Below are 17,760 nucleotides of genomic sequence, written 5' to 3'. Positions count from 1 at the left end.
GTGTCAAGCTATTTTTAAGTTCTAGTTAGGTTTTAAGTTAGTCTAAACTGTAAGTCCTGATAGGATTTTGAGTTTTTGCAGTGTTCAAAATTAATGTATGATACATGCTGTATTGGAGCACATTATGGACCAGTGCTACTTGGTGTTTTATCCAGCAATGACTACTGAGATAAAATTGACAGTTAGCATTATTAGGTTTTTAGTTTACCCCCACATCACTCTACAACGCTGTTTTCACAGATTAAATAAAGCCTGTATGTAAAACACGTTAGCCACGCATCGACAGTAGTCATAATTAATAGAAACCTAGCCCTAGCTAACGTAAATGACAGTAACGTTAATCTTATTTATTAGCGCTTAGAAGTCTATTGCTTTAAGATGGCGGCTGTTTACTAACACCGCTGACTCTGTCATTTCGCATCTAGTTCAACATACATGTGATCTCTATGAGACGCATCAGACGCTACCTGCTACACCGTAGCATCATGCGGGCTAGTTTTTGGCAACATTGGCGCCGTTTGTAGCGGCTGTCGGCTGCAGTAAGTTTTTTTTTTTTTTTTTTTAATTGCTTCTTCCTCTACGCACGTGACATCAGCGCGTTGTCCCGCATTAGAAGTAGTCCAGGCAAAACGTGATGCTTAGAGCTGTCAAAATTAAACGATTACTCAAGGTGAATAAAATTACTCGGATCACTTTTTAAACTCGAGTTGCTCGAGTATTCGTTTCAGCTCTGGAACATAGTCACTCATTTATTACAGGAAATTTTAACACATTGGTACCTCTACTGAAGAACATGTCTACATACAGAATTTTCAAGTTAAGACATGCCTCAATGGGAAAATATTGCCTCTTGTTAAGGAAGAAATTTCAACATACAAAAGGCAAAAATACAGTAATGGCTGGTACTCGCAGCTTCCATAGTTCACTGAACGTAACATACTTTATAGCTGCTGTGCCATTGGCTATTGCCGAGCATTACTGGCATCCAATTGGCTAAGAGGTACCTCTACTGTGTTTGCATGTGGGTATCCCAGCGTTCTCTTCATTCATCCCTCGTGTTCCGACAGCTATACATGAGTGTATTAACTTTTACTCTTTACTCTAGTCTTGGTTTTTTACATGATGCACAATTGCATCACGCATCATTTTATGTTTATTGTGCAATTAGCCAATTGTAACATGTATTTGTTACAAGTTTTGATGCATTTTTATGAACATAAATCTTTTATTTCAAAATTTTGGGGGGGCTTGGATTCAGGCATTTACCTGGAAAATGCATCTCTAGTTAAAGAGTTTTCAAGCCATTGGTCGTCGGCCGAGCGGCATTCTCGGTGGACAAGGAGCATGTCAGCCACAAAATGCAAGCCACCTCCGTATTAAAGCGTGTGCCATGATCCCAGTATTTGAAATACCATACTGGCCCGAATATAAGACGGTGTTTTTTGCATTGAAATAAGATTGAAAAAGAGGGGGTCGTCTTATATTCTAGACATTATACCCATTCACGACGCTGGATGACGCCAGATATCATTGAAGCGATGTTCTGTTATGACACATCTCAGCTACTGTCCCCATTCACGAGGTTAGATGTCGCCAGATATCATTGAAGCGATTAACCAGTTTGCATTATTTTATTGTAATGTTTTTCCTTATTCAGATTTGTTTGAAGACTTCAGTTACAGTTAGACATGACTTTGATAGTTAATGCCATTATTGCAATTTTATTGTTTTATCACAATAGATTGGTTTATTTACATTTCAAAAACCAGAAGCCATTTATTTACGAATGTGATTGCGCTTTAGTTTACATATTTAAATGTTCAGATATTAAGATTTGAATGAGGCAAAATAACATGCTTTTTCTCTCAAATATAGTGTTATAATCATTTGTTTCAGATCTACTGTAATTATTTTCTGTATTAAAATTAATTTTGTGTTCAAAAAGTCTTTTTTCAAACTTAGGTCTTGAAAAAGAGGGGGTCGTCTTATAATCAGAGCACACATATTCGGGCCAATACGGTAATACAAAACACGATGCTTATTCACTTCCACGTAAGTCCAATGGTCCCACAGTTATCGCACTCTTGTTTTCGCTGATCTCGGGGTGAACGGGAACTTTCTGGAACGCAAAAAGGCTCACACGCCTCTCCCTGGTGCAGCTACAAAAGCCTGCAGCCGTTTGCCTGGTGTGATGTGAAAAATAAACAAATTAATCCGCAAAATCAGCTGAATCCGCTGTCCATCTGCATGCTATAAAGCAATGCTGTATTGTAAGACGCTGACCCCGGTGACGTCACATTCCCATTCGTCCTAAACCCGAGACTGGAGCCGTAAGTCACGTTGTGCGGGATTCAAAAATTGAATGTATAAAACGATCGCTTCCACACAAATCCAAGCGGTCCATTTCATTCAGGAGCATAAAAGACGCGTGAAATATGAAATAAACATGCTTTTTGGTGTAATACGCACTTTAAGAAACTACTGTACTTCCAGAACCAATTAATTTCGTAAGAAGAGGTACAACTGTGTCTTGAATTGCATTTGACATTCTTTTCATTTTTTTAACTTTAACAGTTATTGATTGGTTTGTTCTCACACAATATGAGGTTGGTAGTCACCTATTTAAAATTTTCAATAAAATTGTTGACAAACCTCTGAATGATATATTTAAAAAAAATAAATAAATAAATAAAAATATTATCATGTTACCGTTAAATTAGATCAGATTTACAAGGTTGCTTGAACAGACCACATTTTTCATGTAATTGTGGGAATTTGTAAATGTTATATTCACGCCTAATGAAATGTTAAGAAGGAATACACATTCAGAATTAAATTAATGCTCCTCCATCATCTCATTTGTGTGACACAGTGCAATAGCAAGTGCGTGTGCGTGTTCCTGGTGGCCACATACACAGACGGAAGGCCTACCGACAATGCCGAGTGGTTCTGCAAGTGGCTGGAGGAGGCGTCCACCGACTTCCGCTACGGGAAAACATACCTTAAAGGCCTCCGTTACGCCGTGTTTGGCTTGGGCAACTCCGTCTATGCCACCCATTACAACACGGTAAGACTGGCAGTAGTCACTCATTCATGGATAGGACTTCTATCACCATTAATAAAAAGCAGCATTTTATTCAAAGTAAATAATATTCACAGGTTTTAAATTTTAAAAGTTTTTCTTTCAAGAATAGGCAACTGGTTTAACATCAATAAATGACTTTTTTCATGGAAAGCATTTTTTTTTTTTAAACACAAAACTAGGGCTGTCCCAAACGAATATTTTTCTCCCCATTAGTCGACTATTTTTACGACTAGTGAATTTTTTTTTTTTTTGTACTAATCTTATGATTATTTTTGGTTGATGATTATACACAAAAACATATTTGAACACTTATTTAAATTATTTGATAAAATAAAAAATAAACACATAAATAACTAAGTCCAATAAAGTCAAATGCTTGACATTCACGAACAGTAGTGCAAATGAATACAAAAAATGCAGAATCAGAACACCTTTCCAGCAGGATTTAGCACGATTTTGTCTTCTCTCATATCTCTATATTGTTCTCTCTAAAGCATTGAATGAAGGAATGGGAGCATGTCTACATGGTTAGGTGTCAAGCTTGCTCTTTTTTTCATTACAACCTTTCCAACAGGTGAGAAAAGACGCTCAGATTGTGTTGAGCAGAATAGCCAGATAGATAGCACGTTTTCCTTTATTAATACGTAAAGCAGCGGGACTAGCAGCGTGCCTGCAGGCCTGAACAAAATTCGACCAGTCACTGGCGTGAAATACAGTGGTACCTCTACATACGAAGTTAATTCGTTTCAGAATCTTGTTTGTAAGTCGAAATGGTCGTATGCCGAGCAGAATTTTCCCATAAGAATACATTATAATTCCATTAATTCGTTTCACAGCCCAAAAACCGACACTAAATCCTTAATAAATACTTCTGGTACTATTCCAAATGGCAATTACACATAGCAAAACAAATGAATTATAAACCGTAATAATACCATAGACTTCATAACCCATTGACATGACACAGGACACGGAGCCGATTTGTAGGGAGTGTTTAAAAAAAACCTTCAAATTCAAATATTTTCAAAACCATAGCTGCTACCGACCTAAAACCAAAACAGGCAGCTACCTTAGCCATATGTGAGTCTCCATGAGCAGCGGCATAAAAAAATTCAAAGTCGTTCCCTTATAAAATCCCGATTAATTCTTTTTTATATAAGTATAACACAACTTAAAATGGCTTTAAAAGTCTCAGATTTTACACTAGAGGAACAAAAAAGACCAAATGCAGAGATAATCACCGATATTTTCAGGATCAATAGCAATATTTAACATAACATATATGTTTTTGACCAAAATAACAACTTAATTTTTTTTTCTTAATTTGCTTGGTTTTCAACAGCTAATAAATCATTCAATTTAACATCAGAAACTTAATACTTGAGGAAAACATGCAGAATCTATATTATTAATAAATTATATCTACAATCACAACTTATTATAAGAATAGCCCTTTATAATCATTATACACTGTATACTGTTAGCGAATGAGGCTAGCGACCGCCTGACGTAAACAGAGCTTTTCTGGCGAAAATTCTTGTGAATAAATGCTTAAAACCCTAAATTCTTTACATACAGTGGGGCAAATAAGTATTTACTCAACCACCAGTCGTGCAAGTTCTCCTACTTGAAAAGATTAGAGAGGCCTGTAATTGTCAACATGGGTAAACTTCAACCTTGAGAGACGGAATGTGGGGAAAAAAACTGAAAATCACATTGTTTGATTTTTAAAGAATTTATTTCCAAATTAGTGGAAAATAAGTATTTGGTCACCTACAAACAAGCAAGATTTCTAACTGTCAAAGAGGTCTAACGTCTTCTAACGAGGTCTACCGAGGCTCCACTCGTTACCTGTATTAATGGCACTTGTTTTAACTCATTATTGGTATAAAAGACACCTGTCCACAACCTCAGTCAGCCACTCTCCAAACTCCACTATGGCCAAGACCAAAGAGCTGTCAAAGGACAAGTAATTGTAGACATGAACCAGGCTGGGAAGACTGAATCTGCAATAGGTAAAACGTTTGGTGTAAAGAAATCAACTGTGGGAGCAATTATTAGAAAATGGAAGACATGCAAGACCACTGATGATCTCCCTCGATGTGGGGCTCCATGCAAGATCTCACCCCGTGGTGTCAAAATGATAACAAGAACAGTGAGTAAAAATCCCAGAACCACACGGGGAGACATAGTGAATGACCTACAGAGAGCTGGCACCACAGTAACAAAGGCTATTATCAGTAACACAATGCGCCGCCAGGGACTCAAATCCTGCACTGCCAGACGTGTCCCCCTGCTGAAGCCAGTACACGTCCAGGCCCGTCTGCGGTTCACTAGAGAGCATTTGGATGATCCAGAAGAGGACTGGGAGAATGTGTTATGGTCAGATCAGGGGTCGCGTTAACCGAATATTTTCCGTCGTTGACCGATTTTTTTAAACGGTGACGGAAAAAACTGAAGTCCATCCGTCATTTTGACCGGTTGCAATTCACACCCCAGACCACAGGGTGGCGAGTGAGCATATTAATTAGCTATTGTCTCTCTTGATGCATGACGTCGTTGGCCTTACTCTGAAAAATGTCAAGGCAACTGAGTGTCCGAAGATTCTTCAAAAAGCCCCAAAACGACGATGGTGTTGATAAAAGAGGTGAAAAAACAGGGACTGCACAAGCGGGCACGCAATTCAAGTCCATGCGCACCAGGAGGAAAGTGTGAGACTACGTTCAGGCCACAGCAGGTGAACTGTTAATTTCATTGTTCCATATGCTACATATGGTAGGCTACCTACCTACTGGGGCCACAGTCAGCTGTTTTTGTCACTGCGGAGAAAAAGTTACATATTCATCTGCTTGATGAGTGATGGCACGGTGTGGATTCTCTGTTAAGCTTGTTCGGACAGAATATTAATTTAAAATGAATGAAAACTAAATACTATTGCATATGTTGAAGCGGTATGCAATGTTAAGAGTCTTGTTAGCTGTAGGCGCACTATCCTATTCCCCTCACTATACACTCGCGGGGGCCTGCTCTTGTCAGTGACGTTCCTTATTCTCGCTATATGATTATACAACTTTAACATTTGTTAATAATACGCTCTGTGTGTAGTATCATCCATCGCTTTTCCTTTTTAAATGGGCACTTATAAGCGAACGTAAGGAGTAACAACGGGAACATTTTTCAACAGGCATTTCACGGGAGAGCATTTCGACTCTTCGGCCAATCATATAGCGAGAGCGAGTGGATAGTGAGGGGACCGCGCGCGGCTCTTAAGTGTCTCTGTCACGTGACTGTCGTAGCCTGTAACGCGCACGGCCAAATGGACACACAAGTACGGAAGGTGAATTATGCCAAACAAAGGGTCACCACAATGTCATTATCATCATTTAAAAAATTTAAGTGACGGGTAAAAATAGATTAAGACCGGATTTTTATGACCCTGTCAGTCAAAATGACAGACGACGAAAAAGTCTAGCGCAACCTCTGGGTCAGATGAAACCAAAATAGAACTTTTTGGTCAAAACACAGGTTCTCGTGTTTGGAGGAGAAAGAATACTGAATTGCATCAGAAGAACACCATACCCACTGTGAAGCATGGGGGTGGAAACATCATGCTTTGGGGCGGTTTTTCTCCAAAGGGACTAGGACGACTGATCTGTGTAATGGAAAGAATGAATGGGGCCATGTATCGAGACACACAGCCAGGGCAACAAAGGAGCGGCTTCGTAAGAAGAATTTCAAGGTCCTGGAGTGGCCTAGCCAATCTCCAGATCTCAACCCCATAAAAAATCTGTGGAGGGAGTTGAAAGTCCGTGTTGCCCAACGACAGCCCCTAAACATCACTGCTCTCGAGGAGATCTACATGGAGGAATGGGCCAAAATATCAGCAACAGTGTGTGAAAAGCTTGTGAAGAATTACAGAAAACGTTTGGTAGAGGTGTGCATCGACACCGCCCTCACGATTCGATTCGATTACGATTCGGAAGGCCACGATTCGATTCGATTCGATTCAGAGGGTCACGATTCGATTCGGTTCGATTCGGCAATGCATTAAAGCCTGGGATGCATTAAAATTCTAAAGCAAAGCATATTTTTTGTGAATCATGAGCCAACACAAGCGGACAGACATTGAACAACTTTTTATTGGCTCTTGTGTCACTCCTGGTCGAAGTCAAATGAAAATAGTATACTTTCATATATATCTTTAAAAAAAAAAAAAAATCAGATCACAGCATTTAATTAGTGCTTATAATGAGACCAGGGCTTTCTCTCTCTTTTTTTTTGTTTTTACACACAGTAGCAGCCTTTCACACAGTGCAACATCTGAACTCCTGTGCAAAATCAGTAATAACAGTCACTGTATTTTAGTCACAACGACCCATCAATAAAAATATTCAAGTAAATATTAAAGAAAACGACAAAGAAAATATTGTAGTGCAGCAGCATCTTTATCGCAATATCAATCCAGGGATCAGTTCAGTTGCAAACAAAACATCAACTAAATTGCAATGTAGAACAAAAGTAAAATGTAGGCCTAGCCAATCTTATATCTATAATATTTCTCGCTCCCTCTTTCTCCGTTTCAGCCATTGTTATGTTATGTCCTATTTCTCTGCTCTATCGATTACAACTGCGCTTGTCTGTGACGTTACTCCGGTAAGGAAGCGGATTTGGGTTCCTCGTCCCCCCTGCATAGAGGTTAGATCTTGTGCCCAAACCCGACCCGACCCGAAATGTTAAGCATTCACGTTTCGGTGGGTCGGGTCGGGCCGCCGCGCCGGACTAATAAAGTATTTAAAAAAATTTTAAAAAAATGCGCAGAGGGCTGTGGCGCAGCCCTCTTTTTCTTCTTCTCCTCCCGTTATTTCGTTGTGTGAATGCTTTTTTAATTCTCATAAATATGTGTAGACTATTTAAATATTGAGTAAACTTGCGTTTTTTTCCTGCCAACTGAGAATTCGTTACGAAAGACACTTTTATTTACGCACACAAAGGCAAATGTGATCCTTTTGAATCTTCTCCTCTGTGTGTCTGTAAAACCGTTTTTTTTTTTTTTTTAAATCAAACTTTCACAGCGTTATTTCGTTGTGTAAATGCTTCTATAAATTTCATAAAAATATGTAGACTATTTAAATATTGAGTAAACTTGCGTTTTTTTGTCTGCCAACTGAGAATTTGTTAGGAAAGACACTTTTATTTATGCACACAAAAGCAAATGTGATCCTTTTGAATCTTCTCCTCTGTGTGTCTGTAAAACCGTGTTTTTTTTTTTGTTTTGTTTTTTAATCAAACTTTCCCAGCGTTATTTCGTTGTGTAAATGCTTCTATAAATTTCATAAAAATATGTAGACTATTTAAATATTGAGTAAACTTGCGTTTTTTGTCTGCCAACTGAGAATTTGTTAGGAAAGACACTTTTATTTATGCACACAAAGGCAAATGTGATCCTTTCGAATCTTCTCCTCTGTGTGTCTGCAAAACCGTGTTTTTTTTTTTTATATTAAACTTTTCCCAGCGTTATTTCGTTGTGTAAAGGCTTTTATAACTCTTATAAAAATATGTAGACTATTTAAACAGTAAGAAAACTTACTTGCTGCTGCTGCTGCGTTTTTTTTTTCCGCATCACTCGGCTCGGGCATGCAAATCTGTAGTTAATTGATCTGGCCGGTCGGGCTTCAATACCAACGTGCCATGTCGGGTTGGGCTGGAATTTTTTAGGCCCGATCTAACCTCTATGGGCTTGCTTTGAATGTAAAGTAGCTCTCTCTACAGGTAAACATGAGAATAACAATACAAATGGGGAAACCAAATCCATTGCATCACCGGAATTGCGCAGGGAAGATTTTTGAACGTACTTATATATTTTAAAATGCGCTGAATCGATTCAGCGTGTTGCCCGCATCGAATCGAATCGTCCCTGCCCCGCATCGGGATGCATCGCCGCATCGATTATTGTTGACACCCTTAACGTTTGGCCTCCGTTATTGCCAACAAAGGGTACATAACAAAGTATTGAGGTTAGAGCTGTCCCGACTAGTCGACATAGTCGACGTCATCGATGACGTAAATCCGTCGACGAGCACAACATCCCGTCGACGGTTAATGAAGGGTTAAAAAAATATATGCGCGTAAAGTTCAGAATGTCGGATGCTCTGTATGCAAGCGGGGAAAGCGGCACAAAGCCAAAAAAGCGGACCAGAGTGTCCAAAACATTGACTTTTTCAAAGAAACAAAGGAGCGTACACTCTTCCGTCCTGTCTCTTCAATGCCAAGCTTGGCTGCACGTCGGCCGTGAATAAACACATCAGGCGCCTTAACCCAGTTTGTAAATTTTTTTTTTTTCATTTTTTGTACACCAGAGGGTGCTGTCGCCTTACTAAATAATAATGTTTCATTGACAATGGGCGTATAAGTGCTATTACTATTGTTCTTAATGCTAACTGAAAGGTTTATTTCATGTTATGGTTTATTTTATGGTATAGAAAATTATATAAGGTTAAAAGGTCATAAATATATACAATATATACAGTGATTGCACTTAAGGGAGAGATTGTCAATGATAAGGTAATAAATTAAGGTAAAGGCAATTCATATAGGCAATTCATTGATATATAAATAAGGTTTAAAAGGAAAAAGGTGAAAAGTTTTCGTTAATTTCTAATTGTGTTGTTTTATTTGTGTGCACCATAGCTTTTACAGTGTGATTACATCAAGGATGGAATAAAAGTTGTAAACCATCAGTTTAAGAGACCATCTTTTCAATCGGGATGATACACTAGTTAATTCTATCTGCATTTGAACTCATTGTTTATTTGTGATTTATTATTGTTATTTACGTGTTTATTTGTACTTTAATAAATAATTTAGGTGTTCCAATATGTTTTTTGTGAATTGATAAGCGTCAACAAAAATTTCATTGCTAAATTAGAAAACAAAAACAAAACAAAAAAATTTTTTTTTTAAATTATTAGATTAGTCGACTAATCGTAAAAATAGTCGGCTGACTAATCGGGAGAAAATTAGTCGTTTGGGACAGCCCTAATTGAGATGAACTTTTGGTACTGACCAAATACTTATTTTCCACCATGATGTGCAAATAAATTCTTTAAAAATCAAACAATGTGATTTTCTGTTTTTCTTCTCTACATTCTGTCTTTCATGGTTGAGGTTTACCCATGTTGACACTTACAGGCCTCTCTAATATTTTCAAGTGGGAGAACTTGCACAATTAGTGGTTGACTAAATACTTATTTGCCCCACTTTATATGGAAGTAAAACAGTCTCAATTCTTGGTTTAAAGCAAAAAAAAAAAAAAAAAAAACGGGCAGTTTAATTTACTTTAGTTAAATCTTTCGAAGAATTTTGCTAGTCTGTTAGCTCTTTGTTGTGATAAGGGGGCTGCCACAATGGCTTTTTCCGTTCAGAATTCTTGTGAATCAATGCTTAAATCACTGAATTCTTTATAGATATGGACATAAAGCTGTCTTGATTGTTTAAAGAGCAAAAAAACGGGCAATTACTCATCCATTTTAAGTGTATATGCAGAAGAATGATGCCAATGCCTTAGTGGTTCCCATTCTCCCATTGATTTTTTTCACAACGTTTCAAAATGCATGCGTGGTATGAAAAATATAATATTTACCTTGAATCCTCAAACAAATCACTCCTGAGACAATCCTTCCTGTTTGTATGCGGTAGAGCTTTCGTAGTTCTTCAAAAATCCAAGATTAAATCCGACATGAGTGTGTGTGCCTTCTTCGGCTATTACTAAATGAAGCTCGGCCCCCTATGATAAGGCGTGATGCAAAGAATGATGAAGTGTCAGGTCAATAGGAATTATGAAGTCTATGGTTGTTGATGGCAATATGGAACTTATTGACATGAGAGAACATGGCGGGGAGGACTTCTGATTTTGAGCTGTTAAGTTGGAGGAAGTTAGAGAAGAACAAAGATTTAATGTCATCTAAACAGAGGGTGAGGGAGGAGAGTGGAAGTGATGAGGTTGGTTTTGAGGAAATGTCATCCGCGTAACAGTGAAAGTGAATGTTGTGTTTGCGGACGATGGAACCGAGAGGCAGAATGTACAGGAAATGACAAAGAGGAGCAGCCCCAAGACAGAACCCTGAGGCACGGCAGCAGAGACAGGGAGGGATTTGGATTTCTGGGGGTTAAATTTCACAAATTGTGTGCGGTCCGACAGGTAGGAAGTGAACCAGGAAAGGGGTGTGTGGGTGATACCAAGGGAGGAGAGCCGGTCGAGAAGGATTGTGTGGGAAATGGTGTCGAAGACAGCAGTGAGATCGAGAAAGACTAGAACTGATAATAATCCAGAATCAGATGCTGTGAGGAGGTCGTTTTTAATTTAAGTAAGGCTGTTTCAGGGCTATGGAGGGGGCGTAAACCGGATTGAAACTGCTCGTAAATGTCATTGGTAATTAGGTGGTTATGGAGTTGGGATGCAATGTTTTTTTCAAGAATTTTGAAAATGAAAGGTAAGTTGGAGATTTGGGCAGAGGTTATTGAAATTGGTGGGATCCAAGTTGGGTTTCTTCAGAATGGGGAAAAAGGGATTATTACAAATTTGCAGCATGTTTCTTATATGAAATGGACGAGGTGATTAAATGTTGTGTTAACGAGGTCAAAGGTCGCAGAGGTCAAAAAATGGTTGAACTTGGCTGCTTCTGCTCTCTCATAGTGCTCCTCTAGTTCTGTGTAAATATAATTCAAACTATAAGGTCCTCATAGGTCAAAAATGCTCATTTAGATATGAATTTATTCTCTGTCCAGGTGGGCCGAAACGTGGATAAGTGGATGTGGATGCTAAGTGCTTCTCGTGTCCTGACTCGCGGGGAAGGCGACTGTAATGTCACGAAGAGCGCCAATGGCAGCATTCAGGCTGACTTTCTGGCTTGGAAGCTCAAGTTCCTCAACCGTCTACAGCTTCTCTGCCAGGACGACGACAACTGCTTCGGGAAAAACAAGAGCAGCCCTTCCTGCATCAAAACAGATGGACAGGAAGTGGACGAGGAGGAAAACACCACTTTGGTCGATAACTACTCTGAGGTAAGTTATGAGAAAAACCAAAGTACCGTATGTACACTACATGTCTATAATGCTGGTGTGTGTCTGTACTTGGTCACTATGGTTACAAGATGTTCTACACGCATCACATGTGACATTTCTGTCTGCTCCTCTGTTCGTCCTCCAGACACACTCTTTGCTCTTCTCACCAATAACTGCATTTTCACATGCACGCACGCACACACGAACAGTGTGACAGCTCACAGATGACCGTCGTCATGGCAGCGGACACCTCGGGACTCGACTGTGTCGCCGAGACTTGTTCCTGACAGCATCTGACAAGCGTGGCCGTCATATTTTTCAGCAATGAAAGGGATTTTAGTTGCGCGCTCCTTTCACGTTTCAAATTGATAAGTGACTAATAATGGCAGGGTGAAAGCAGAATTTTTCAGGGAGATTAAAGTTGTCAATGAACATGTTTAACGTGTCATATCTGCATAAAGACTTTTATTTTTTCCACTGATTAATACACTTTAAAAAAAAAAAAAAATGATAAGGAAATACTGGCCACAGCGGTTGCCAGAATATTAGCGTGAAAAAACTTAGTGGTTCAATAACCGTGTCATATTAACCCTCTGAAGAAAACCATAACTATGATTTTGTGGCTCTTACAGGTGGAGCAGTTGGAGTCCAGCAGTGACGAAAACGACTCGTCCCCTTCCCCCTCCGTGCTGGACGTGGAGGATCTGGGCAGCCTGATGAGCAGCGTCAAAGAGGTCAGTGTGCTGTCGCTCTTCTTTTTTTTTTTTTTTTTCTCTCTTGCATGCCTCAGAAGAGGCAGATGGTCTGGTAGACGCCACACACCGGGCATCGGCATCAAGACGGGGTTGCGTAAGAGCGCAGACGCCCACTGACGTGATGAATGACTCAAGAGAGCCGATTGGAAAGTTAATACACTAGATCTGGTTGATTGTAGGCCTGAACGATATTAGAAAAAGAACTATCATTGCGATTTGGGGGGGTGGGGGGGTGATATATTTGGATATTATCTTGCGATATTAAAACTAGGAGAATTTTCATCAGGTAACTTGAGTAGCTCTTATTTGGATAGGCCTGAACGATATTAGAAAAAATTAACATTCCTATATCCAGTGTATCACAAAAGTGAGTACACCCCTCGCATTTCTGCAGATATTTAAGTATATCTTTTCATGGGACAACACTGACAAAATGACACTTTGACACAATGAAAAGTAGTCTGTGTGCAGCTTATATAATAGAGTTAATTTATTCTCGCCTCAAAATCAATCAAAATATAGCTATTAATATCTAAACCCCTGGCAACAAAAGTGAGTACACCCCTTAGAAAACACTTCCTTAAATGTCCAAATTGAGTACTGCTTATCATTTTCCCTCCAAAATGTCATGTGACTCGTTAGTGTTACTAGGTCCAAGTGTGCATTTGGAGCAGGTGTGTTCAAATTTGTAGTGCAGCTCTCCCACTCTCATACTGGTCACTGAAAGTTCCAACATGATACCACATGGTAAAGAACTCTGATGATCTTAAAAGACGTATTGTTGCGCTACATGATGATGGCCAAGGCTACAAGAAGATTGCCAACACCCTGAAACTGAGCTACAGCACAGTGGCTAAGATCATCCAGCGTTTTAAAAGAGCAGGGTCCACAGGTTGGTCGTCCAAAGAAGCTGAGGGCACGTGCTGAGCGTCACATCTAAATGCTTTCTTTGAAAGATCGTCACAGGAGTGCTTTCAGCATTGCTGCAGAGATTGAAGAGGTGGGGGGGGGGGTCAGCCTGTTAGTGCTCAGACCATAAGCTGCACTGTACAACAAATTGGTGTGCATGGCTGTCAACCTCTTCTGAAGACGGTACACAAGAAAGCCCGCAAAAGTTTGCCGAAGACATGTCAACAAAGCAAATGGATTATTGGAACCATGTCCTATGGTCTGATGAGACGAAGATTAATTTGTTTGGTTCCGATGGTCTCAAGCATGTGTGGCGGCGACCAAGTGAGGAGTATAAGTGTGTCATGCCTACAGTCAAGCAGGATGGTGGGAATGTCATGGTCTGGGGCTGCATGAGTGCTGGAGGTGTTGGAGAGTTACATTCCATTGAGGGAAACATGAACTCCAACATGTACTGTGAAAGACTGCAGCAGAGCATGATCCCCTCCCTCCAGAAACTGGGTCACAGGGCAGTGTTCCAGCATGACAATGACTTCAAACACACCTCCAAGATGACCACTGCTTTACTGAAGAGGCTGAGGGTAAAGGTGATGGACTGGCCAAGCATGTCTCCAGACTTGAACCCATTAAAACATCTTTGGGGATCCTCAAGCGGAAGGTGGAGGTGCGCAAAGTCTCAAATATTCGGCAGCTCCGCAACATTGTCATGGAGGAGTGAAAGAGCATTCCAGTGGCAACCTGTGAAGCTCTGGTCAACTCCATGCCCAGGAGAGTAAAGGCAGTTCTGGATAATAGTGGTGGCCAGTTGCCACACAAAATATTGACAGTTGACATGTTGTATGTTAATATTGACAACTTTGACTAAGGGGTGTACTCACTCTTGTTTCCAGGGGTTTAGATATTAATGGCTATATTTTGAGTTATTTTGAGGTGAAAATAAATTATTTTAGAAGCTGCACACAGACTTCTTTCATTGTGTCAACGTGTCATTTTGTCAGTGTTGTCCCATGAAAAGATATACTTAAATATCTGCAGAAATGCGAGGGGTGTACTCACTTTTGTGATGCACTGTATATTGCCAAGGCTCCACACTTACTTTTTGCATTGGTTGCACTGGTTACTAACTTTTTTCTTCAGTTGCACCAGCACACAATGTAGGCGCACCCACATTTTCATAGCATCGCCTTTAACACCATACTTTTAATCACTCTCCACAACATTCATATAATTCCTTCATTCATTTACCATCTTAACCGCTTATCCTTAGGAGGGTCGCAGTGGTGCTGGAGCTTACCACAGCTAATTCCGGGCTGAAGGTGGGCTACACCCTGAACAAATTTACTCACGCTTTGACACTTATGCTGCGGAGAGCAGCCTCTCACGTACACAATGAATGAGTTGGCACAGCACGCTTAAGACTGGGCTCCAAGTTTAACGTTGATTAACACATTTGTACCTTTGATATCAGAGCTACTGAGGCTTCCCTGGCCAGATCAAAGCTACAAATGTGTCAGTCATCATTAACATTAAGTACCAAACGCCAGCTGCACTGGTGACCCCCCCCCCAAAAAAAAAACAGCTTGGTTGCACTGCTTACCAGGAGGTAGGGTAAGAGGCTGTACAGGCATTAAGCAGAAAAATATGAATAGGGTAATTTTCGGACAATAAGCCGCTACTTTTTTTCCCTCAGTTTGAATCCTGCGGCTTATAGTCCTGTGCGGTTTATTTGTTGATTTATTTGGGTTAATAGGTAAAACTAAAACTACCATAAGACCGTTATAATTGTGACATGATTATGACACATCATGGGCATTAATGAATGCTTCTGACAGATGTCATTAAGTATCATCAAACTTTTCCCTCACTTTCCAAACCGCCCACCTGAAACGCCAATGGATGCCTTTTTTGTACTCTCAAAACAACACAGAAAAGCTTATTGTCTACTTTATGTTGTTGAATTTTTAAAACTAATCCAACTTTTAAAAATACTCTTAGAACAACGTGGAACCAAGACCTCAACATTAATACATCTGATGAACAATGGAACAACATGCTTCATCTTGTTCATTCTTCATCAATTTGTTCTAGACATCAACTCTTACAGTGCAAATTTCTCCATAGGAGTCATTTTACAAATGCGAGGTTGGCCAAAATTTTACTGCAATACTGTTGAGCATGCGCACATTGCGATGGCGATGTTCAAACGATATATTGTGCAGGCCTAGTTGATTGGATCTTTTTTTAAAGGCTTTTTCCTTGCAAAAAACATGAAGTTGTCATGCCACTAAAAATGATCATTAGGATGTGTTTTCGGGGTAGTGGCTACTAAGGGTGTAACGGTACATGTATTTGTTACAGTTTCTTTGTGGAGATTATATTTACTCCGTCTTCTCTACTATAATGAGGACCATGAGGTACGACAGTATTACCCAGAAACGTCAACGTGGCAGCCACGAGAACGCAGTGAAACGCGGGCGTTAAAGTCAATCAGCCAATGCACACTAGTCGCAGTGCGGCCGCGTGTTAGACGCGTCCCAGAAGCGGCTCAACACGACGTATGCGAAAAGAATGGCAGAGTTTATTATTTGACGCGAGACGCAACCCTCCTGCGTCAATACTACTACCGGTAGACAGAATCTGGCCAGAAGTCACTCGTGTAAAAATACGGTGGATCCGGTCGATTTTCAAACTAATATGCAATCGTAACCCACTTTTTGAGTGCATCAGAGCTCCTGAGTGATAGATCGGGGCACAGTTGACTTGGGTCGGCGGGGTGTTGCCCCTCCTGGTGGGGATCCTGTCCTCTCCCGGGCCTCATGGTCTGTGGGGTCCTGCGGTGTGCCACATTGGTTGTGGGGTCCACATGGGCGCGCGGTAGTGGGGGGGCGGTGCCGCTTCCCCTCGTCCCTTCCCTGTGAGCAGGTTAATGCAGATGGGATGGTCCTTGGGACTAGAGGCGTGTGAAATTTCCGATTCTTACATTATTCGCGATTCTGCCATGGAAGATTCGAGAATGATTCACCAACATCCAAATTCCGATTATTTAATTATACCAGGTAAAGCGGAACTAAAACACAGTCAGCGGGGTCTACTGGACGCAATTAGGAACGGACCGAGAGTAAATATCATGTTTAACTCATGCCGCTAGATAAAATGCCAATAATACCTGACTGTGGCCGACAGCCGCTACAAACAACGCCCAGTTGTGAGTTGCTACAAACATACGGCCACATAATGCTACGGTAGATGTCACATATATATGGAACAAGATGCGAAATGACAGACTTGCCGGCGTTAGTAAACAGCCACTATCTTAAAGCAGTAGATTTCTCTGGAAGGCTCTTTCGTAGTGAACCTAATTAACTTTTTATCTAAAATAGTCATAAATCGGCAAAATCTTGACTTGAATCTATCGTTAAATGATGAAACTGTTTTAAAACTTTCACATGTCGAAAGTAGACAAAAGGGAAATTATGAAATAACGGGAGCAATTTTAACAACTTTAACGGTTGATTCACAACTTTAAATTAATTGAATGTAGTTTGAAGCTGCTGATACAGAATGGGGACTTGAGTATTTTATTTACTATTTTGAACTGTTAGCTTGATACTGCAATAGTAGTGTGGTTTAGCCTGAGAGGATTTTTGAACAATTTTGAGACTAATGGACGAAACATTAAAAGCAGGGGGTGCATTAATAATCATAGCCTCTGAATCGTAATTGAATCGTTAGGTGCCCCAAGATTGCCACCTCTACGGGGGACTGCCCAGGCTCCCGGGGGGGTGACGGTGGCCCCTTTGCTGGAGCTACGGGAGGACCCCTCCTTAAATCATGCAGCATAGAATAGAATGTCAACATATCCACACTTTCATGTGAGTCACATAATACTGGGTTCCACACCTCACATTGCTGATTTAGATTCGCTTTACCTCAACTAATCATGTCTCCTTT

General features: G+C 40.2%; 1 protein-coding gene across 1 annotated transcript in view; it reads left to right on the top strand.

Moving 5' to 3' along the window:
- Window positions 1–17,760, top strand: part of LOC130911205 (S-adenosyl-L-methionine-dependent tRNA 4-demethylwyosine synthase TYW1-like) — a 112,793-nt gene that overhangs the window by 5,672 nt on the left and 89,361 nt on the right. The window contains exons 5-7 of the mRNA XM_057829014.1: window positions 2,873–3,067; window positions 11,870–12,145; window positions 12,778–12,879. Of these exons, the coding sequence (XP_057684997.1) occupies window positions 2,873–3,067; window positions 11,870–12,145; window positions 12,778–12,879 (573 nt within the window). The remainder of the gene's footprint in view (window positions 1–2,872; window positions 3,068–11,869; window positions 12,146–12,777; window positions 12,880–17,760) is intronic.

This window comes from Corythoichthys intestinalis, unplaced genomic scaffold (genome assembly GCF_030265065.1).
Source record: "Corythoichthys intestinalis isolate RoL2023-P3 unplaced genomic scaffold, ASM3026506v1 HiC_scaffold_23, whole genome shotgun sequence".
Taxonomy (NCBI): Eukaryota; Metazoa; Chordata; class Actinopteri; order Syngnathiformes; family Syngnathidae; genus Corythoichthys; species Corythoichthys intestinalis.
Note: the sequence above shows the minus strand (reverse complement) of the source record. Positions and strands in the feature narration are given on the sequence as shown.